Here is a 23,249-nt window from a genome sequence, read left to right on the forward strand (position 1 = left end):
AGAGTCAAAACCAACACTGGTGTATCCTGTCCTAAGATATCTGTGTGAAATATGTTAAAACATTTTTGATAGAAAGACTGCTTTTGCAACTGTATGTCAATTTACATGGCATTTATCTTTCGTTTTGGACATATTTCAGTAATAAAAGGGAATACTGTCAGACATGCTAGCTCAAGCAAGAAGTAGAAAATTTCTTACAGCTTCACAGACAAGGTTCTTTAAATAGAACCTGTAGCTGCCTTCAACTGGTGTGAAGGTGAAGGGAGAGAGGTTGTGGTTTAAAACATTTCTCTTCAAAAGAAAAACCTCAAAATGAAGATGATATTGATCTGTGAAAGGAGGAAGCTCGTGTCTATATGTGTGTGTATATATATATATATATATATGTGTGTGTGTGTGTGTGTGTGTGTGTGTATGTAGAAACAATATAAACTACTGGTTTCACATGGGAATCAAACACCACTCTCGTGTGTCAGATTCTGCATTTTCCCCTTTGCTCCTGACGCAATGGCTACGGCCACTAGATATCACCTAGCAAACAAATGTAACTATGGGTCATAATAACCTGCTGCACAATCTGTGGGCTCGTTTTTCACAGGAGGACAGTCTGTCAAAGGGAGGTTGAAGTTTTTGAAGTTTGGGTTTTGAAGAAATCAAAGTACAGGTTGGCTTATGATGCACTTCAATTGTTGCACTGTTTTTTAAAAACAAAAACTGAAATCACTCATTGAGAAAACTATTGGGAAAGTCTCTACAAGCTTTGCATGTTTGGACTTGGGCAGTTCATTCCATTCCATTGACTCACATAGGATATCACTGCAGGAAGCACTACTGTGTATTGCCGTCATGATGGTGAGAAAAAGACAATTGACAAAGGAAGTCAGACTAGTTGTTTGAAGGTTCATTCTACTGCAAGATCATGACCAGAACAAAGATATAGCCAATGTGCGTACCTGTTTGTTGTTTAACCCCGCCAGTTGCCCTTAAATGATTAATGCAGCTTCATCCCTCCATCCATTTTCTTCTGCTAATCTGAGGTCGGGTCCTGGTGACAGCAGGTCAAGCAGCTTTAGATTTCTAAAAACAACTCTTCTGAGGTCAGCCTGTAACAAACTAATTTTCCTTTATTATGTTGACATTGTCCTACTTCAATGAGTTTTCCCAAAAATCTGATGAAGTCGCTCTGATTCATTTTAAATATGTGTCCATATAACACATATCAATTCATTTTGCTGAGTATTGGCAATCAGGAGGAACCTGGTAGAGGGAAGCAGAGACAGGCCAACACACAAACTACTGTCATACGGCCCAGGACCGCCGCACTTAATGATGAATTACAAAATCATTGATCTCTCCGTCTTTTTACAGGTGTTTCATTAGGTATATTTGTTGTGACCCAGACTCCTGACGTTGTTGACATGGAGGAGTTTGGAAGAACGACAGTTAACTGGATAACAAAAAAAATCAAAGAGAAATGAAGTTTGTGAGTATTAGCTCAAAGACCACTTGTCAAGGATCTCAGCAAAGTGAGCAAATGTAAATGTTCAACCTTGACCTTTTCAGGAATCACGAGAGGATTGAGGGAGATACAGCTGCAAGGTGTCAGCGGAGGAAGTGGTACAGTCATCACAGTTACGGCCTCAGAGAACGTAGATGACAACACAGATCACCCCATAGCTGACGGTAGGTGACAGAACACCATTGGCCTGTCGTTCACTAAGGGGTTTGTCTACATACAGGGTTTGTCAGAACAGAATACCAGGGTTCAGCACACTAGTGATCATTACAGCCTGCTACTGTGCCTGCTATAGACCTGTAATCTTGTTTCCATTTCAAGGTTGTAGTTCAGGTCAGGTGTTTTGATAAATCATCACTTGAAATGATAGTTTGTGTGTAACTGAGCCGCTGTCTCTGTGGGGGGATTTCAGATACTCCCGTTAATTAGAGTCCTGAGGTGCCTGCCCATCCTTGCCTCTGTCATAACCTTATTCTGTCTCCACAGTTTAGGGATTAAAGCTAATCAACAAAAACCGGGTACAATATAAATTTCCCTTATCGCCACTATGATGCTACAACATCTTGACCATTGCTTTAGTGGCATTTCTGCTGAAGTATATTGTGAATCACTGATCGATGCATTCATCTTTCAGCTGTCCCTGCAAATCAACCCACTTTTGCTCAAAGAGGAGAGGAAACCCAAGAAGAAGAGGAAAGAAGAAAGTGCAGCAGCAGGAGAAAGTAGATGAAGTAAACCATGAAATACACTGATAAATACTGTTTTTCTTCTGACATCTTACTGATCAGTTTGGGAATCTGATGACAAGTGCAGTTTTTTTCATGAGCATTGAGACCCTAACCCTTCAATAAACTGTGTTATCAGAGGCCCACTGTTGATGACCCCACATATTGACACCAAATTAGTAGCTATCATCTACCAATTCCCTGCATGTGAGGCATTCAGTATGTTGTAGTGTCTACCGATAGTCTGCGTGTGAGTTGTTTAGGGAAAATCTGTTAATTGTAGTGCCAACAGTCTGTATATGAGGTATTTCGGAGACATCTGTAAATTGTAGTGACTAGTGATAGTCTGCATGTGAGGCGTTTAGGGGACATCTGGCCTAGTCTAGGTTCACCACTGGATGCCATCAGTGATATCATGTTGCTTTTGAATCTCTTTTGTTAAAGCTCATTTAAAGTTTGCCTGCCAGGATTTTAACTGACATCTGAAGAAGAAAGAACAGAATTTGCGGTTTTGTGCACTTCTGCAAAAACTTCTCCGAAATGTTTTTGTTTAACATATACAATAACATATATGTATATCCGTGCAGACGCTGCATGCCACACAGAAGTGCTCGGGGCTGCTAAAAGGCGATTTCAGTCATGGGTTTGAAGACATCAGGAGATTATTTTGTGGTTGGGGTCTTCCTGTTGTTCTCTCTCGTCACAGTCCAAAGCAAAGCGCGCCGCCATGTTTAGTAGACATAAGAGAAAACCTGTAAGTTTCAGAGTCTCTACAAGAATGATCTGCTTTGAGACATAACAATAAAACAACTTCATTTATTCTCTTTCCCAGAAACGAAGGTTTACATATTTTTATGGCACATTTATCGTGTAATTCAGCTGCTTCGCTCTCATCAGTCTCGTTTCGAACAGCAGCAGGAAGCATAAACATAAACATACAATACGCACCAGTCTAACTTCAAAGTTGTTAAGTCTGCAACTAGCCAGTGAACCTAGTGAACTGTTTAGCAGATAAAACGATAATAAGAGATCTTCATTTACATGGACTTATATAAGACAGAAAGTATTGACAGAGGTTATTACGGTTAATTTCCGGCATGGACACGTGTCAGCTCACCAGTCAGGTCAGATATGACACCTCATAGTTGAAACACAGAAAGAAGAAAGAAGAAAACCCTGCCATCATTCACCATTCATTCAACTTCGATGAATATTCTTTAACATAAAGTGGATAAAAGATGGTGTGTGTGTGTGTGTGTGTGTGTGTGTGTGTGTGTGTGTGTGTGTGTGTGTTTGTGTGTGTGTGGGCACGTTGCGGGAGGGACTGTGAAGCTGTGAAGTGATGAGTGTCAGTGGTCAGAGGTGAAGCAGTGTGAGAAGATGAAGCTCCTGCTGAGCAGCCTGCGGCTGGCCTCTCTCTGTGCCATCTCATCTTGGAGTAAGTAGAAACTCAACTAAACCTTAAATGTCACATCTGTGTCTGGTTAGAGTTTGCGCTAATTATTATATTACCAATTATTGGTTGTGTCAGGATGTTGTAATGTTGTAGGTCTCCTTTGTTCAAAAAGGGAACACATGAACGTCCGTAGAGAGCTTGGATGTACAGTATCTTGTTCATCATAATTCAAGTGCATGCTAACATTAGCATTTAGAATATCTGGATCTGGATCAGTAGTTTTCAACAGTTTGAATGTTTTGAACTGATTAATATGATTTTTGCACAGTACATTTCAGAGCATTAGTTTCACTGTAAAAGAAACAGAAAACGACCACTATTTCTTTATTATTCTATTTCTTTGTTAAATCACTATGAAGCATTTTATGTGTATGTAGCACGTATCCTCTGATTTTGTTGTAAAGTGCCAAAAACCTGATGTGTTTAGCTAATGATGCAGTGTACACAGTCTCATTATGGACCTCAAAATCATTTGTCTCTCTGTCTCTTTAGCTGCTTCATCTACAGACGTGTTAGTTGTGACCCAGAGTCCTGATGTTTCTGTCCTGGAGGGAGAGACTGTAAACATCACCTGCTGCTGGAAAGGGACGTTTGACAGAATAACGTTTAACTGGGGGAGAAATCAAACAGTTATTAAGACTGACGTATACAACTCAACACCACAGTCTGAAGAATCAAATTCCTGTTCAACTTTGACCTTTTCTAACATCACAACAAAGGATTCAGGGAAATACACCTGCAAACTGAGTATGGAGATACCAGTTTATGTTCAGGGTGAAGGAAATGGCACAATCATCACAGTTAGGACCAGAGAGAACAGAGGAGATGACACAGATGATGGTAGGTGACAAAACACCAAAGCTTTAAAGGTTTGACTAATATCCTGGTTTGCCAGTGGATAGAGTGAATAATGACATGTATTCAAAACTGAAGAGAGACTTTATATCACTTTGTAAATCCTAGATCAGTCAAATCTTGCTTGTTTATTAATATAATCTAAAAGCCACTAATACAAGATTAAAAAATGTTTTTCTTGCAACTTTTCCAAAAATCTGATTAAATCACTCATTCATTTTAAACATGTGTCCACATAACACAAACCGACTGATTTGGTTGAATATTGTCAATAACTGCAAATCTTTTTTAAAGAAGCACGGCTTGATGTGTGGATTCAGTGGTCAGTGGTGTGGTGTGGGTGTTGGTGCTATGAAAGTTGGAGATGCTAACTTATAGGTCTACATGTCACAAACAAGCTACACTAAACAGTGGTGTGTGGGCACTTTACCAGTCCCTCACCGAAGTGGGAGGGGCTGAGTGAATCAGGAAGAACCTAGTGGTCACACACATCACACACATAATTTATCTCTATCTTTTTACAGGTGCTCCATCAGGTACATCAGATAAATATGGTAAGTAAACATCTGCTGCTGGACAGGGGTGTTTGAAAGTGTGATATTTCACAGGTTGAAAAATCAAACATAAATTCAAAATGACTTTATCAGCTTTAAGACCCAGGGTCATATATCTTATTCAAACTTGACCGTTTCAACTATCACAAACGAGGATTCAGGTAGATACACCTGCAACCTGTGTCTACACTTTGGCTGAAGTCGATGGTACAGTCATCACAGACGGAGATTACAAATGACAACACAGATGGTGTTAAGTGATTTAAACATCAAACACACAAAGTATTGTAACAGATATTGTTCTAATAACATCAAAAAACAGATTTAAAAATGAAATATAATGAAATAAAAACCTGATAAAATTGGAAATGACAAAAATAAATAAATAAAAAAGCTGATTCACTAAAAGTTTTTTTTTCTTTTTTTTTTGTACTTTGGAACAACTAAAAGACTTATGCCAGAGGACCCGAGGGGCCGTACTGGTTCATAGATTGACAGCCACAGAAAGAAACAAAATATTAATTCAATATTTATATAATGAAATATTGTTTATGGATAGCAACATATTTGATATAAAATAAACAAACTCTTAAATTCTGGGTAAAGTCCAGTTCTTCTTCTCTCTTACCCTAAAACGGTTGAGCATCTACTGAGGTGTGAAAGGAAAGCTCAGCGAGCTCAGAAAAATGTGATGACAATGTGTACAAATGATCTCATTTTAAAGCAGTAGTTCATGTGACAAGTGATGGCAAAGAAGGTGTAACCGAGCAGCTGTCCCTGTCAATCAATTTCAGGATCTGCGTTAATCTACTGTCTGAGGTGTCTGCCCTTCCTTGTTCTTCTTGTGACCTTCTTCTACTTCAACAACAGATGGACTAAGCCTCAACAACACAAAGCAGGTACAATACAATATTCACTTATGCACTCAAACTCCATTATATAAAAGGTTGTCAGCTGTGCTAATGGCATAGCTCTGTGGGATCTCTTTGGTTCAGACTGAAATAACTCAACTACTATTGGAAATATTGCCATGAAATTTTGAACAAACATTCATGACCTCAAGAAGATGAATTCTAATGACTTCAGTGATATCCTGACTTCTCCGCTAGTACCACCATAAGGTTTTTGATAAACATAAACTAGATGAAGATAAATTGTAATAACTTTGTTTGTCCCATAAGCTTTCATCTAATGCCATCATCAAGTGAAAATTTTAACTTGTCTGATATTTTAATTATGACCAAACATCTATCCAACTCATGACATTCCCATCAGGATCGCCTGCACTTTGTGTTTGTGCTAATTACCAAATGTTAAACTCTTAAGGTCAAGTTGTGGTTTTCTACTTGCTGTCAGATTCCTTCTATTAATAGAATTTGACATACCTGCAAAGCATCCAGTAAGTTTTTGAAGTATTTACCTGCTCCATCAGTGTCTTTATTGACTCTGTTAGTGTGGATAAGTAAGTGGATAGGCCCAGGGCTGAATTTATTTCCCAGTCCGACCATGGAGCTGTTGTATACGCAGGGTACATAACTTCATTCAGTTGTACTTCTTGTTTTGTATTTAGTGGCCATTTACACTGGGCTTCATAACACCTTTCTGACTGATAACGTTAAAGGGGATGAGTGTCAAGGGGGTTGGGCAAATGGAGGCCAGGAGGTGTGGCTGACGTGGCATTTGTTTTGGTCTGAGATGCTGGTGGTCCAGTGCAACATCTAGGGGCAGGGACCATCATTTACAGATCTTTTAATAAGAATAGGGCCAAGGAAGGGAACTAAGCTGTACAGTGTACAACACGGTGCAGGAAAAGAGCTGGTGTATGGCCAGTTGATATGCTCATAATCCGACTCAAATTTTTGACATCCACACAGTGTCTATGTGGACCCTCGCTGACTTGGGCAGGCGATGAAATTTACGTCAGGACCCTTGCAGACATGAGGACATGGAAACCATGACTTGGCCTTTAGTCTTGTTAAATCATGCATTAACAGCATACGTACTACATTACCATGGATGGAGCTCATCAGTCAGTTTATTCATGTTTCAGCTGCTCCTGAAAATACACCCGCTGCAGTCCAAAGAGGAGAGAAAGTTCAGAAAGAAGAAGAAAGAGATGAAGACTGGGGAGAATACCCCTGTCTTCAATTATGAAAATCTTGGAAACTCACGTTTTGTCTGACAACTGTAACCCTTTCCCGTTACTGTGTTTTGAAAAATCCTCTATAAATAACGTCTATTATTACAACATTATCAACACACTGACTGTTGCACTGTTTATTTTAAATACAGTACTTAGTTTTTTTTGGGAGGGGGTTGATGGACACCAAGACACCAAAACATAGCTGAGAGTAGAGTGAATATTGGACTTAAATGAATCAGGTGGCAAGAAAACAACTCCCAATAAATAAGTCTGGATTTTTAAATCTGTTTTTTTATGTTGTGTCTTTAGAATTAAGTGATGACCTGTCATTGTTGTGTTTACAGCTTGTTCTGTTGGCACAAACTGGTCAAACAAAAAAACAAAGAATGGACCCGCCTGGGTTGCACTTGTTGTTCAATGCTTTGTGACTTTTCAAGTTAAAAGCATTGAACAAGTGCGTCACAGCCAGGTTAATTACTTTTAGGTATCCCCTGGAAACATTTCTGTTGCCATCTGTGCTACTCACGGCACATTTCTGTTGTTGCTTGTGTTGTGAGTATGTGCAGCACACGTGTTGTAAAAATGGATGACGATGTTTTCTGATTATGCTTGTTTTATTTGCGTTTGTTTTCTGAAGTTGCAGTGCGTTGAGCTGTCAATGCCTCCTTAGGTATCCACTGGAATAAAATGTTAGGATTCTATCAGACGTCTATCATTGTAACCTGAAGCAAAATGTTGCCTCAGGTGCTCCAGCCACTCGACCACAATACTAATAATCTTCCTCTAAGTCCTACCCACAACCTGTCTCCAAATGCTGGTAACTTTCAAGACGCAACATCTCAATTTCATGTCAGTTACAATGTACTCCAACTAACTGGGATGGATCATTTAACTATCTTATCTTTGATGCACCACATCAACCAAAGGCTCATGTGGTGTATTTAAATATCCGCATGTCAGATACAAACAGAGTATCAGTTTCTCCTTTTTGTTGTTCATTTCTAATGAACACATCCAAAAGTGTGATCTTAGAACATCTGCTATTTTGCAGATTTGTGAAATACCACCCTGTGACTTCCCTCCTATGTTGCATTTTCATTTTGGAGATGTCAGAGAGTATTGAGAGATGGACTTCATTGCGACACAGAGACAGTGTATGGCATGTGTCAAAATACCCCTGCTTATCTTGTTGGTAACCCACTTCAGTACTTCTGTGTCATAGTGAAGTAAAAGGGCACTTCCGCATTCAAACTCATGAGAACAGAAAAGAGCGAAACAATCTCAGCTACAGTTTCTTGCAGAGAATCTATCGCTGCCTGCTGCTGCATCTAAAGGAAAAAGGAACTCATGTTGTGGTTTCTCACACTTCTCTCAAACCGTGGATAAAAGATGATGCCCAGTGTGTTTCTTTGTGTGTGTGTGTGTGTGTGTGTGTGTGTGTGTGTGTGTGTGTGTGAGAGTATGTTGTAGGAGGGACTAAGAGCAGTTGTGAAGTGATGAGTGTCAGTAGTCAGAGGTGAAGCAGTGTGAGAAGATGAAGCTCCTGCTGAGCAGCCTGCTGCTGGCCTCTCTCTGTGCCATCTCATCTTGGAGTAAGTAGAAACTCAACTTAAACCTTAAATGTCACATCTGTGTCTGGTTAGAGTTTGTGCTATATACGTCAAAACTGTGACCAGAGCTCCTAATTACTGAAATTATTGGTAGTGTCAGAGATTATCGTTGTAGGTGTACGTTGTTCAAACAGGTAACACATGAAGGTTCGTAGAGTGCGTGGATATACAGTATCTTGTTCATAATGATTTAAGTACATGCTAACATTAGCATTTGGAATATTTTTAACTGATTAATATGATTTTTGCACAGTACATTTCAGAGCATTAGTTTCACTGTAAAAGAAACAAAAGTTTAAAAAAAAAAAACAACCACTATTTCTTTATTATTCTATTTCTTTGTTAAATCACTATGAAGCATTTTATGTCTATGTAGCACGTATCCTCTGATTTTGTTGTAAGGTGCCAAAAGCCTGATGTGTTTAGCTAATGATGCAGTGTACACAGTCTCATTATGGACCTCAAAATCATTTGTCTCTCTGTCTCTTTAGCTGCTTCATCTACAGGCGTGTTGACCCAGACTCCTGATGTTTCTGTCCTGGAGGGAGAGACTGTAAACATCACCTGCTGCTGGAAAGGGACGTTTGACAGAATAACGTTTAACTGGGGGAGAAATCAAACAGATATTAAGCCTGGCCAATACAACTCAACACCACAGTCTGAAGAATCAAATTCCTGTTCAACTTTGACCTTTTCTAACATCACAACAAATGATTCAGGGAAATACACCTGCATAGTGAATGTGGAGATACCATTTTATGTTCAGGTGAAAGGAAATGGCACAATCATCACAGTTAGGACCAGAGAGAACAGAGGAAATGACACAGATGATGGTAGGTGACAAAACACCAAAGCTTTAAGAGTTTGACTAATATTCTGGTTTTCCAGTGGATAGAGTGAATAATGACATGTATTCAAAACTGAAGAGAGACTTTATATCACTTTGTAAATCTTAGATCAGTCAAATCTTGCTTGTTTATTAATATAATCTACTATTGCAAGATTTAAAAAAAAAAAAAAGTTTCCTCATCTTGCAACTTTTGTGATATCACATGCCAATAATATTTTATAAAAAAAGACAAACAAAAAGACTTCACTTACAGTCCCGTAATTATTATTGTAATGTCTGTGTTTTTCTCTCACAAGACCGAGGAGAAGACCAAGGTAAATCCATACCACTCTCCATCAAAATTGCCACGGCTGTAGTGGTTCCATTGCTCCTCATCACTCTCATCTATTTCTGTTCTCTGCGAAGGAGACAAGGTACAAATAATAAATTCAGTCTTGTTACTCATCAGAAGCTCGATTGATGTAATGTCCTGTAAGATTAAATAACTGCTCTATCCAATTTTACAAATTTCTAACCTATAGTGGTATCTATCCATGCAGGTAGTTTACGCACAATTTCCCTGAGTCATCTGTCTCCACCCGACATCAAAAGTTTTCATAGCAATGATTTCTTCAGTAGAAAGTAGTTGTAAAGTCTGTGAATTATCGAGAATAACTGGTACATTGTTTCTTAAGAGATGCTGCTCTTGATTTTGAAATGTAATTCATGTAATTAATTTAATGTATTTTTTCAATGAACTTCCCAAACAAAATTTCCTTCACTTCAGATTTACTGGGATACCAGAAATGTCAAAGATAGACATCTCAAAAGCTGGGAAAATAAAACCCAAAAATATCACAATTCAGTAAATTACAGATATGGCAATGTGAACTGAATTAATTGGCTTTTTAGCGAGTTTAACCGCTTTTCAAGAACCCACTTATACATGCTATTTTTGGTGTAAACGGTGTAAACATAATTCGAACTCTAACATCAATAATCCACTTTTTGCACCAAAATTAGCACATATAAGTGGGATTTTAAATGCCGGTAAACATGCTATTTAAAAAGGCAACTTTGCTGATGAGTTTGCCTTTCTGTTTGGACTGAGAGGACGCTATGTAGACGCTTTGAACGGTGATTGTGTGTTTTTCAAACACATAATTTCAAATTATTTCGGAGCTCACTCTCAGTGGAAGGTCTACTCGCGGCCGTTCTGGTTTAATAGCACTGTGCTGGGCAGGTGACAGGTCTGTCTACACTGTTTGTGTGCTTTGAAAGATGTTACAGCACGTAACGGGGAAGAAACGTAACATGTTCACACCACAGCCGATGGCAGCTGGACCCGATAAATACCCGTGGCCACTATGGAGTCATTTGACCTGGGAGCGAATGCTGATGGGCCCTTTCACAGCCAGATGTTAGTGAGTGTTAGCGGTTTATTGTGCAGTGTAAAAGGGGCTTAACAGTGTCAATCAAAATTGATAATTAGATCTTGATAAAGAATTTATTGCTGAGCCGTTGTATTGGATTGTCTTTTGCAGTGTACCTAATAAAGACACCAATGAGAGTACTTCTAAAATAAAAACAAGGTTGGTAGTAGTAGCTGGATATTGCAGATGAGAAATTCTATTAATTTAGATTGAGACACAGATTGGCACAGAGAGTCCTTGATTTACTTTAGAGCTTAGAGAAAGGTGACTCGAAGGTTGGTAGCTCCAACTCTTAGAGTGAAAAACAGAAATTACAAGTAGCAAAAACAAACAGCTATAAAAGAAAGCTATAAAAGAAGAGAACATTGAGACGATACTGTATACTGGATGAAATCATAAATATCAGCGTGCTGTAGTAATTTTAATGGCATGTATACGCAGCCATGTTTTTCAGTCGTCTGTCTCATGCGCATCTGATGGAAAAGATGAAACAACCCTGAAAAAGCTCTGCATGTGCCACAGTGTCCTAGTATCTATTGGAGTCCTACTGCTAGCATGTTAGATGTTTACATGCGCAACACATAACCAGCTCAGGTTTAAAAAAAAGACACTTTTATCTGTAGTATGTCAATGCACCCTTATTTCCGCAAGCGCAATTCTAGGGCATCTTTATGTAGGTGGGGTCACTATAGTTTTTAACACTGGATATGACTTGGGCTCAGTGTGAAATGTATGGGACCAAGAATTGAAGCCTGTGGTACACCACGGGCCACTGAGAATAATGAGGAATTGGTTGGTGCAACAGGGTTAGCTCTACAGGATGTATATGATATAAGGCTACTTGGTGCGACTTAAAAAGGGTGCGTACTGTACCAGGAAACCACTGCCACCCTTGGTTTCCTGGTACAGTCCAATGCAGTAGTGACTGCAATGCCCATCCAATTTAAAACAAAGCTTAAAGGTGCCACTTCTGTATATTTTCATAATATCTTATGGAAGAGTCCTGCTAATCATTTCTGTGTGTGTGTGTGTGTGTGTGTGTGTGTGTGTGTGTGTGTGTGTGTGTGTGTGTGTGTGTGGCCCATGGGTTCAGCACAAGCAGCCAGGGTGATCTATGAGGTTCCCCACGTTGACTCTGAGGTGGCAGAGATGGACAAACACAGCACCAGCTCCTCCAGAGGCTCTTCTCAGTGGGTGAGTCTAATGGTGACGGGGGAGAGGAGGGGGAGGCAAAACAGCGTGTTTGCTCCATGTTTTAGTGATAGCATTGTGCTTCTTTAACCCATTCAAATTCATTTATATATTAACTGTCTTATTCTTTAAATGGCGTTTAGCAGACCTATTAAAAATGTCCATATTTGTTTTAGCTGAGATGTGAGAAAATGCGGGTGACATGTGGTGAATGGTGTGAACTTTGCTCCTATAGATCTAATCTCTGAGGCTGCACCAAAACCAAATTAGAATTTTTTTGATTTATTTAGATGTATCATGGAATTCAATTATTTAATATATATATATATATATATATATATATATATATATATTGTTTACACTTATTGTACTATAGGTACTGAATATTTTTTTTTTTGTAGGAGCAATATAATGCAAAGCGGTACAACAACCCCACAAATAACAGGCTCAATACACTGTGATAGGATTTAATACAGGACTGTTATACTCGATTGACTGATACCCTGTTTCTGACTAACTGTGCCTGTTGATCACGCCTACTCATTTTTATGTTATGCACCTTAGCAAAGGTCTTGACCTTTGAGCACCACATACCCTCAAGCTTATCTGACAAATGTATATATATACTGCTATACTCTACTGATGCGGTATGTGAGTTTGCAGTAATTTCATTTTTATCTTTCTGTCTCTTTCAGTGTCAGGTACCTGTGTATGAATCCTTCGATTACTTTGAACGCGTGCAGACCAAAGAAAGTGGATGAGGATCTGCTCAGTGGACTTTCTTCATCCTCTGGTATTTTGTGCCCTTAACTTTTCTGCATGTACAGCGGGGTCCAAAAGTCTGAAACCACTTTCCCAGAATGGAATTATGTGAAAGATTTTATATCAGTGCAAATATTTAATATTTTTCTATAAACTAAGTCTTTTTCATCTTCGTGGTCTCAGTTCATCTCAATATCTGGCTTACTTGTAGCAGACTAAAAGGAGAAAAGTAGTTGCTTCTGTTTTGACTTGATCATACTATAAGCTAGTCAGTGGTCCACATTAGTGAGGGGTATTGATTCTATAGCAAACATGTCGGTTTCACAATGACTTCAGATCATGATTAGGACACTGAGTGGAAACTGTGGTGTTATGGGGTTGCTCTGTAATAGGTCATTGACAGGAAGTGGAAACGGTGCCTGTGACGGACGTAATGGTTTCTCCCCGGCCTTGTTCTGTTTATATTCATCACACAAAGGCACAAGAAACTGATACAGAACATCTGCAGGGGTAAACATGTGATCTACATTTGAGGTTGTGTGTTTCCTTTTTCTAAAATGTCCAGAGACCATGTTGGTAGAGGACTGTAGCATTATTGAAGACAGAATTACACTCAGTGTTAGCCATCAAAACATGCTTAGAAAATGCACACATGCTCATTGTAGAGCTGATTCATTTTTTTTTTTGTACTCAAACTCAAAGGATATGTAAAGTCTGAGGTTAAGATTTTGATCTCTGTCTAAACCAAATAGCTGTGTGCGCTCAAGATGCTAATGCATTAGCATGCTGTTTGTGAAGTAATTGTACTCAGATAGCATCCTTAAGCACTGAAAATGTGAAGCTGTAGCTGCTCTAAGATAGTTAGTCACCAACGATCAGACATGTAGGTTATACTGGATAGATTTGAAATTAGCCCAACTGGTGACTGAGCACTTCATATCATAAACTGCAAGGGGTAAGCTTCTTTTTTTTTTAATTTATTTATTTTGTTCCTCCAGCTGCTCAGAAAGATAAAAATATTAGCCTGTGGAAAACCATTGCTTAAGTTGAACATTTCCACTGACTTTGCTACTTTGCTTTTTGCTTTCTGTTCTCTTCAGTAGCTAGTAGTGTAGTCAGTGGCTGGTGAAGTCTATGCAAACATTGGCTTTAAATGTTAGTTTTGAACTCATGCAAACATTTTATTATTACAGGGAGACAGTTGACCTTAAGGTTTGCATAACGTGACCAAATCATGGAGTAACATACAGAGAGCTGAGTTCACAAATGGAGCTATTAAAGACTTTTAACATGATATCTTTCTTCTGCAAACTTTACGTGTGACTTTAGTTTGTTTTCAGTGATACTAATTGTCTTACCTACAGTTCTTTAATGTATTGTATGCTAAATTGCTAGCATGTAATATGCAAAAACAAATATTCCCAATTATAGTGGGAATGTAAATTTTTTGCATGTCAGTTTCTCTGAAAAAAAAATATAAAAATGATGATAATGTGATTTTTGCTGGGGGCTGTACCAAACAAGCATATATTCCCTTACATCTTGATAATGTGATTTGTAGGCTGGGGCATTTGTGTAGCACCACCATGCTGTATTTATGGTCTGTTGTGACACATTTTACCTTTATCAAAAAGTTACACCTTCTGTGATTTGAATACTGCACTTGCGATTTTTGAGAATATTTGAATTGATTGTTCATCCCTAATGTGCACTGGATGGTACTATAACCTACAACACAGATGATGTTGGTGTCACACTTATTCAACTTGATTTATTTGTGTTTATGACAAAGTCATAATGTGAAAGCAATGATTAATAAGTTGATAAATACTGGTCTGATTGATGCTGATTGATTGCCAAGACCTTTGTCAATACAGAGACACTCGTCCCAGTGAGTCAGCCAGTTTTATATTGATAAGGAATGGGGGAGGTTACAAAGAGACGCTCCTTTACACACGTTACCGTACCTGCATGCCCTCCCATATGACTTGCAAAAGGTGTTAACCAACATTTGCTATGCCTGAAGCTTTCTCACGCTTTCGCCCTTTTTGTTCTGTTTGCAAAGATGCACTCTGTACATACTAATTCTCCACCTCAGTGGGATATAGTGATGCTGTAAATAATGCCATATTGTGCCTGTAATATTTCATTCAAACTGATATGTCATTGAGGCCACCTTCTTAAATGCATCCTGCAGTAATAAACTGTATACCAAATATTGGGCTTCATATAATGTGTCTTTCTCATTGCGTTTGACGTACTCTGTCGCAGCCAGACTAGTCCTGCAGCTGAGATATTGGTTGTGTGACCAGATAAACGCTTCTAGACGATACACAGTATATCGTATGTACAGTTTACTGTAAGAGCACTGTTTCTAGGAAACCAGCATACCAGAGAGAACAGAAAGCAGACAAACACACTCATGTACTTAACTCAAGCTTTTCAATTTCAAGTTTCCTCTAGTGGTTCATGTCCACCCCAACGCAGCAGCACAGACAACAACTCAACCACAGTGGATGCAATGAAAGTGGTGTTTCAAAATCATCAAGTGATGATTCCCAAAGTGACAACCGACACACGCTTTATACCTTGTATAATAGAATAATTATGATTTACTTTACCTCAAATGAAACATATCACAGAAAAAAGCGCCTTTGTTGTCCGTTTAATGGAAATCCCTCCCTTTAAATCAATAAATAAATGACTAAATCTCTGTATGGTTGGTGAGGTAATGTGCACATTGGGCGTAGTAGGACTGAGGCAAAGTTGAAGCCGCCACCTTCATCAAACACTTAAACCAGTTTTACCTAACCTTTTGTGCACTGGTGCCACACCCATTTTTCAAAAGGTATAAGAAAGCGTCGCCTCTTTCCTCTCCCACCCCTGACACATCGACTGCTCTGTCAACCAGCGTTTTCCTCTGTACTTTTACGAACCACCTCCCAAGAAGCAACCATGACCCAGCTAGAGACAGCCATGGCCATCTTGATGAAGACCTTCGATACTTACGCTGCTGATCAGGGAAAACCAGACACCCTCACCAAAGCTGAGGCCAGGACTTTGCTGGAGAAGGAACTTCCTGCACTGCTCAAGGTACCGTACACCTGTGGGGGAAGATATCTGTGGTTCATAGTGACAGCACTGAGACCTACCTAATGAAGCTCAGGCACATACGCTCACAGTTCAAATATTTTAGAAAATATGCATTGACTTGTGGTGTCAGGAAAGTAGGAAAGTTAAAGAATCATGTTCAATATACTTTGACACATCATAGTACCAATCTTCCGGTTTGAACTAATGGTAAAACATGTTTTTATTTTCAGGTTTTTATGCCAACTTTTATTTCCTTCCTGGCCTAGAAATTTTTGAACAAGCCATGTCACTTAAAGATAATGGCTTCTACAGCTTTGTATCTTTGGATTTATTGTTAACGCAGACACTTTTTGAAGAGTAAATCTCATCGTTCCATTCTGCCTCAGCAATAAGTTTCAACTTGATGCCATTTCTCTGACCTAAGATCGATCTCGTACTTTATAAATAGAACACTCGTGATACTAAAATTTGGCTGTGAAAAGAGTTTGATGAGGAAAGAGGAGGGACATGTTAAAAAAAACATTTTGACCTAGTGTCATCTGGCAACACTGATGGTGTTTTGTTGCTTTGTACAGGGAGCGAAGAACCAAGCTGAGGTGGACAAGCTGCTGAATGGTCTGGATTTTAATGGAGACTCTGAGGTCGACTTCACAGAATTTGTGGTGATGGTAGCTGCTCTGACCTGCGCCTGCCACAACCGAGGTCCCAAGAAGTGAGCAAGTCCACTTCACCCTTGGGTGGGGCCAAATGGCGGCAACTGCATCAGAAAATCTGTATTGTAGTTATTATTTTAATTTTTTTAGCAGCTGAATAAAGTCATTTATCTACCTGTATATGACTGTCGAGTGTTATTTGACTATAGACAGAAGCTTTCTATATTAATACAAGACAAGACAAGACAAGACAAGACAAGACAAGACAAGACAATGCTTTCTTAATCCCACAGTGGGGAGATTTGCAGAGTTAGTGGCAGAGGGGAAAGTGCAGTAAAGTAAATAACAGACGTAACCGTTGAAGTCACATTATTATATACACATTACATTAGTTAGCTGAAGGAAGTAAGGACCTGCAGTATCTCTCCTTCACACACAGCGGGTGCAGCAGCCCGTCAGTGTTGGAGTTGTCCAGTGATGTCACAGTGTCCTGCATGAGGTGGGACATGCTCTTTATCTGGGATGATAGCTTCACCTTCATTATCCTTTCTCCCACCACCTCCACCGGGTCAAGGGGCCATGCCAGGATTGAACTGGCGGCTGATGCCAACACAGAGTCCAAAAACGTACAATTGCTCCACTTTGGATGACATTTTGAAATACCCTGGATGATGAAATTCTCCCAAAATCCATTGCATGATCACTGAAAAACGTACTGCAAGAGTAAATGGTTTTTGTTCCTTAAAATGTGGTTCCTTAAAACATCTGGAAAATTTCTCATAGGTTTTTCCCACGAGTGTCAAAATGACGGATATACATATACATATGCAAGGCATGAACATTAACAGCAGCAAGGCAATACTAAAAGTAAAACGTCCAACTTAAAGCATTAGGGTACAAAAGGTACAAATATGAAACAAAATACACAGCAGTTTACTTTTGGATCCTACTATGGTAGCAAAATAACATAAATTCAGGTATTTGTATGGTGGATGAAGCACAAAATGAATGATGATGGGAGATTGTACACAGTAGGACATTTTTTTTAAAGTGTTGCAGCAGGTGGTCAGAAAGTAACACTCGTGTTAGAACAGACCAAGCTTCCTGTCTAACTAGGACAAGGGGACATGCATTGTGAGCTAGAGGTGCACACAATAACCACAGACAAGGTAAGTTGTCGCTTCACAGACAGCATCTTGCAAACACCTTAGTGGTCACATGCATGGGACATTTCTTGTAACTCATGTCACACAGACCAACAGAAGAGGTAACAATAATATCAATTAAAATAATGAAAGTAAGAAAACTCAAGACAAAAAAAAAATACATTTGAAAAAAAAATATATACATATTTACATTTATATATATATACTTACCTCTTGACGACCTCTTGAGTCCACAGCCTCCTCTACTATATATATATAGTGGATATATAGCAGCCATGTGCTGAGTTATACTATCTGTTACTGTCATTTTGATAATTTTATTTACCTATTATATATATATATATTAATTATCAATTTGATAATTGTATTTATTGTATTTATTTATTTATTGTATTTACATATTATATGTATATAATAGGTAATATTATATATATATATATATATATATATATATATATATTCGCCCATAAAGTTTGAATAATTTTGTTTTCAGACACAATCCTCTGTTTATTCCTATTTAAATGCATCAATAATCACTTTTGACCTGGTACAATGATTACATTATGTGTCCCAATTACCCAGGTGAAATGAAATAAATCACATTGTCACAATCATTACAGTATATATATATATATATATATATATATATATATATATATATATATATATACTGTATATATATACTGTATATATATATATATACTGTATATATATCTGTATATAGTCTGTTTTTCAGTGATCATAGGTAAATAAAATTATCAAAATGAAAGTAACAGATAGTAATGCTGCTACTCACACCTACAATACTAATAACAAATAAGGGCAAACTTCGCATTACATTGCTGTCATTCCTGTCTAAAGAAGTATGGCCATCTTGCCTATATACTGATAACACCTTAATGGGCAAGGGACATCATCTTACATTTTGACATACGATCCAGGCCGTCCCTCACAAATGATGAAATCACATCATTGACACTTTCTACTTCTCGCTGGTTAGCCACTGAATATTGTATTCATGTAGAGGCTCCGTATTTTCCAAAATACGTTCAATTTAAACATTAATTGTTCATATCTGGCTGTTTTGTCATTTCTTCCCTTGCACTGACATTTCTAACGACAAGATCTTTATGAAGAGGAAATGAGGGGAATGTAAACTGAGCCTGAGTGGAGCTGATATCTGACATGCATTGAGTTTACACCGTATAACTCTGGGGTGCCAGACATCACAACACCAACATACTGATTTAGAGATTCAAAGACACATGGAGGGCAAAACGTTTGGACCAGCTAGTTTGTTAATCCTCCTATCAGAGGCGTCACGCTGCGTCTTAATCCACTTCTGTGATACTTTCTGTCTTTAGGTCAGGTCATCACTCTATCATGATGCACTGGCCAAGTAACACACTTTCTCCAGTCAGGGCAGTTGTGTAATACCTGAACACCGATGCTGCCCTCTAGTGGCAGATAAACTCTCCTTTTCAAAAAGCAGTATTAAAAAGGTATTTTACTGGTACTGTATTTCTGACTGGCACTTCAACAATGCACAGCAGAGACTCATCACCATCCCTATCGCAAATAATTGCCGCTGCCGTATGCATGACCTCCCTTTTCTATGTGCCTGCAGCTGATTTGACAGTGTGAGCTGATCCTGAGGCCTTACTGTGCCATTGGTGAAACGTGGCTGGCCTGTAATCGGCTTGCGAGGCCATTAAGCTGAGACTCTCCACTCTCCACTCTCCACTCTCCACTTCCTCTCTCACTCTCTCACTCTCTCTCTCTCTCTCTCTCTCTCTGTCTCTCTGTCCGGGGCATTATAAAGGCTTATGGGGGATTATGGGGAGGTGTCCCAAGTGGAGGAGGATGTGGCTGCAGTCGAGAGGTAAAGGTGGTGGGGGGGGTTGAAGAGTGTACTATATACTGTTAAGTGTGTGTGTTCTGCTCTATTTTTTATTTGTCTCATCATATGCTTTTATAGTTTTATTAGCACTTTCTACCACGTCAATAAGCAAGACTTATTCTCTCTGAAGCAGGTCATGTGATATGGTCGAAAGCCCCAGGAAAGTAAATGGATCATGGGTTTAGAGTAGTTAACACAGATCAAGAATGAGTAAACATGCTCAAGCCTCTATAAAGCCTTTGTTAGTAATAGCAAATGTCCTTATTAACTTTTTATAATTTGTCTAATGATGTTTTATAAATTAATTATAAGCTATTAATGAAGATCCTCAGTGCAGAGCACCTACACCAAAATCCACGAACAATTTATTAACATTTCTAATAATGACTTGTGAGGAAGTGAGAGGCCGTTAGCCTTTCTCTCTGACTTTCAGTCATTAACCTAGTGTACATGCTTAACAATCTGGCAGCTGCAGTTGTACGTATGTGTTAGTTCAATCAGGAGAGACTTAATTCTCAGTTAACGAATAAACTTTTATTGCCATGTGCAAAACAAGAGAGGAAAGGTGAGAGATGTGAGAGAGGAGGACAGATTCTTAAAGTTTGACAGGGACAACGTGATTGGCCGGTTGAGATCGTGGCAGGATCTGATTGGTTACCAAAAACACCTGGAGTCAGCTGATTACAGGAAGTGGGTGAGAGAGACAATAGTGAATGGAAAAGGCATAAAGAGGAGACCTCCTGATTGAACTTCATTAAAACAAGGCCAAAAAAGATGTTCATTAGTAACTCTGTACTAAATGTACCTGCTACTAAATACCATCCAAAGACATCAGTCTAACCATCTCTCAAATTTCACGAAGGTAATTTAAAGTTTTAATTCCCCAGATATTTATTCAGATAGAAAAATCAAGCATCCAATGTTTTCAGTCACTTAATAAATAGACCTGATAGGACAGAGGTGTGATCAGAAAGGGAGACACTGAGTAGCTGAGTGTATTCATATTCATATCATTTATTTTTAAAAAACGCTTTCATATTATTTCTGTCTAATTTTGGAACAAAGGTCTCCACAATCTGAAAAGCGTGTGTCGATGCAGGATATTTGTGGACAGAGGTTTACCCCAACAGACTCTCACACACACACACACACACACACACACACACACACACACACACAGACACTGCTCAGCTCAGCTCAGCTCCATACATGTGAGGAGGTAGAGCAGTTATGAATACCTCATTCTGTTTTAAAGCCACACATCTCAGGTCATATGAGCTGCCAGGGTGTCTAGCTCATCTCGTGGCCTGACTTTCAGCAGTCGAAACAAGCTAAACACACTGCTGCTCTTTGTCTCTAAACTTTAACCGAGTGTGTTTTCCCGTCCTTGTAGCCGTCATGGGGCGTCACTGGGTTTCACCGAGGGACCGCAGTACGTCTGGGACTACTGAAAGGCTACTTGACACATGACTGTCTGACTCCTGGGTTGTTTGAAAACTGATTATGTCAACTTTCAACGTGTGATGCCGTGTCACAAAAAAAAAAAGAAGAAAAAAGTAAAATACGACTTCAGATTGTGAGCGACAGGAAAACAAACAAGGAAATACTAAATGCACAAAATAGCTGTTAAAGCTGCTTTAATCGATATTTTTATATTAAAGGACCAGTTCACTCACCCCTATCTTTCCAAGCATGTATGGGAATCTGCAGAGTCCTCAGGGGGGAAAGTTCTTCAGCATGGTTTGGCTGTTCAAAGCAAGCTTGTGGAGAGGAAGGTTTGATTCTCCTGTGTTTGCTGGATTGCTTCATGGTCGGTGGGTACAGATATCGAGCCGTAGATCGCCACAGCGGATGAAGAGCTGTTACCTTCTCTTTCCGGAAATGGAGAAAGGATCTCAATTACGGTGTTATTCAAATCCAGGCCAGTTAGCAACACGTCATTGAGGGAAATGATGCAGTACTAGAGTGCTAGAGTCAAAGGCTGCCCCAATCTATATCTAGATATACTCCAAACGAAGATGCCAGCATTCCTCACCGTCCTGGTATGACTGCCTGAAAGGAAGTGGGGTGACCTCTCTGTTCTCATTGTTTCTGATGACGCCCCATCCTCCGGAGGGGAGGATGGGTAGGTGAATGGTCTCTCTACCCACCTCCCTCTCTGGAGAACACCATCCTCCAGAGGGGAACATACTTAGGAGGGGTGTCTGTAGAGGGAAAGCCTGACCTGTCGCTTGCGGGGAAATAATGGCGACTCTCTTCTACAGAAAGTAGCTATCGTTTGTCCAAACTGTGGGTAGATCTGTTGCTAAGGTGCTTTTTTTAAAGAAAAAGTTGCTAAAAGCCCAACACCTTTAAAAACCAACCATATTACATATAAACTGTAGAATAATATAATAATAATATGTACAACAATATCATATTCTGTATCTACTTGTTCCAACACTTCATTGTGTATATGCTGATCCAAAATTCCATTCAAGTCAGCCATATTTCAATAACTGCGTCTTCTTTCATGCTAACGCCGACTCAGTCAAACAAAGTTTTGCAAAAATTTGGACAAATCATGTAGGACTTAATTGTCATTACTGACAAATCCCGACAAGTCTTAGGTTAATAGATTATTAATTGTTAGAAATGTGTCACCTAGCAGTATTTTTCTGTTCACACTGATTCTAATGTGAATTTTGTTTTGATGGGACAGCCGCTCTGTCTAATCATTAGTCATTATGTTAACACTGAATCAAATAACTGTGTGTAATGTGACAGGGAACACTCAAAGTGACGAACGCGAAGAGAATCATCACCAACTCTGCAGTTCCCCTCAGCTGTACAAGTGAAATCAGGAAGCTAAGAAGCTGTGAAAAACCCTGTAGTATACAACATGTTCAGCACCAAATAGCAGACAAAGTTAGTGACTAGTTAATATAGTGCAACATATAGCAGCTAGAGCCAGAGATTCAGTCAGATAAACATTATCAGTTGGTTGGAAAAACAACTCCAGATGAATGCTAATGTTGCTCCGTGTGTCTGCTGGCTGTCATAATGTGGCTTATCATGCATTATCAGTGAAGACACATGGCAATGCATGTTGGTACCAACCCCACCCTCTGAGAATAAATGGACTCACAGCAATTGAAAGAATCAACCCATATTCACCAGTATTGTCACATAAAAAAGAACAGAAAACACACACACACACACACACACACACACACACACACATACATATATATATATATATATATATATATATATATATATATATATACTACACATAGGGGCTTTAAATAAAGATTCGTTTTCCATTTGAATTTAAACTAAATATTCCATTTTCAACCTGTCTGCTATGAATTGGTCATAAAT

General features: G+C 39.0%; 3 protein-coding genes and 1 long non-coding RNA gene across 4 annotated transcripts; all 4 read left to right on the forward strand.

Annotated features, from left to right (window-relative positions):
- The first annotated feature begins 949 nt into the window (after positions 1–949).
- On the forward strand, positions 950–3,186 carry LOC111670452 (uncharacterized). The gene is made up of 3 exons (XR_002761872.2): positions 950–1,483; positions 1,564–1,683; positions 2,151–3,186. It is a non-coding gene; the product is annotated as an uncharacterized LOC111670452 (long non-coding RNA).
- Positions 3,187–3,494: 308 nt separating this feature from the next.
- LOC111670442 (uncharacterized) lies at positions 3,495–7,489 on the forward strand. Its single transcript, XM_023427153.2, has 5 exons — positions 3,495–3,679; positions 4,190–4,537; positions 5,077–5,106; positions 5,901–6,005; positions 7,157–7,489. Exons 1-5 carry the CDS (start codon positions 3,622–3,624, stop codon positions 7,258–7,260), a joined length of 645 nt encoding a protein of 214 aa, XP_023282921.1. The 5' UTR covers positions 3,495–3,621; the 3' UTR covers positions 7,261–7,489.
- Positions 7,490–8,695: 1,206 nt separating this feature from the next.
- LOC111670453 (uncharacterized) lies at positions 8,696–15,290 on the forward strand. Its single transcript, XM_023427166.2, has 5 exons — positions 8,696–8,841; positions 9,351–9,692; positions 10,006–10,122; positions 12,215–12,315; positions 13,008–15,290. Exons 1-5 carry the CDS (start codon positions 8,784–8,786, stop codon positions 13,071–13,073), a joined length of 684 nt encoding a protein of 227 aa, XP_023282934.1. The 5' UTR covers positions 8,696–8,783; the 3' UTR covers positions 13,074–15,290.
- Positions 15,291–15,938: 648 nt separating this feature from the next.
- Positions 15,939–17,000, forward strand: LOC111670460 (protein S100-P). Its single transcript, XM_023427176.2, has 2 exons — positions 15,939–16,167; positions 16,743–17,000. The coding sequence occupies exons 1-2, from the start codon at positions 16,030–16,032 to the stop codon at positions 16,881–16,883; spliced, it is 279 nt and encodes a 92-aa protein (XP_023282944.1). The 5' UTR covers positions 15,939–16,029; the 3' UTR covers positions 16,884–17,000.
- Positions 17,001–23,249: the final 6,249 nt, after the last annotated feature.

Source organism: Seriola lalandi, unplaced genomic scaffold (genome assembly GCF_002814215.2).
Source record: "Seriola lalandi dorsalis isolate HSWRI2012SDOR001 ecotype SW California unplaced genomic scaffold, Sedor1 jcf7180002054854, whole genome shotgun sequence".
NCBI classification, from domain to species: Eukaryota; Metazoa; Chordata; class Actinopteri; order Carangiformes; family Carangidae; genus Seriola; species Seriola lalandi.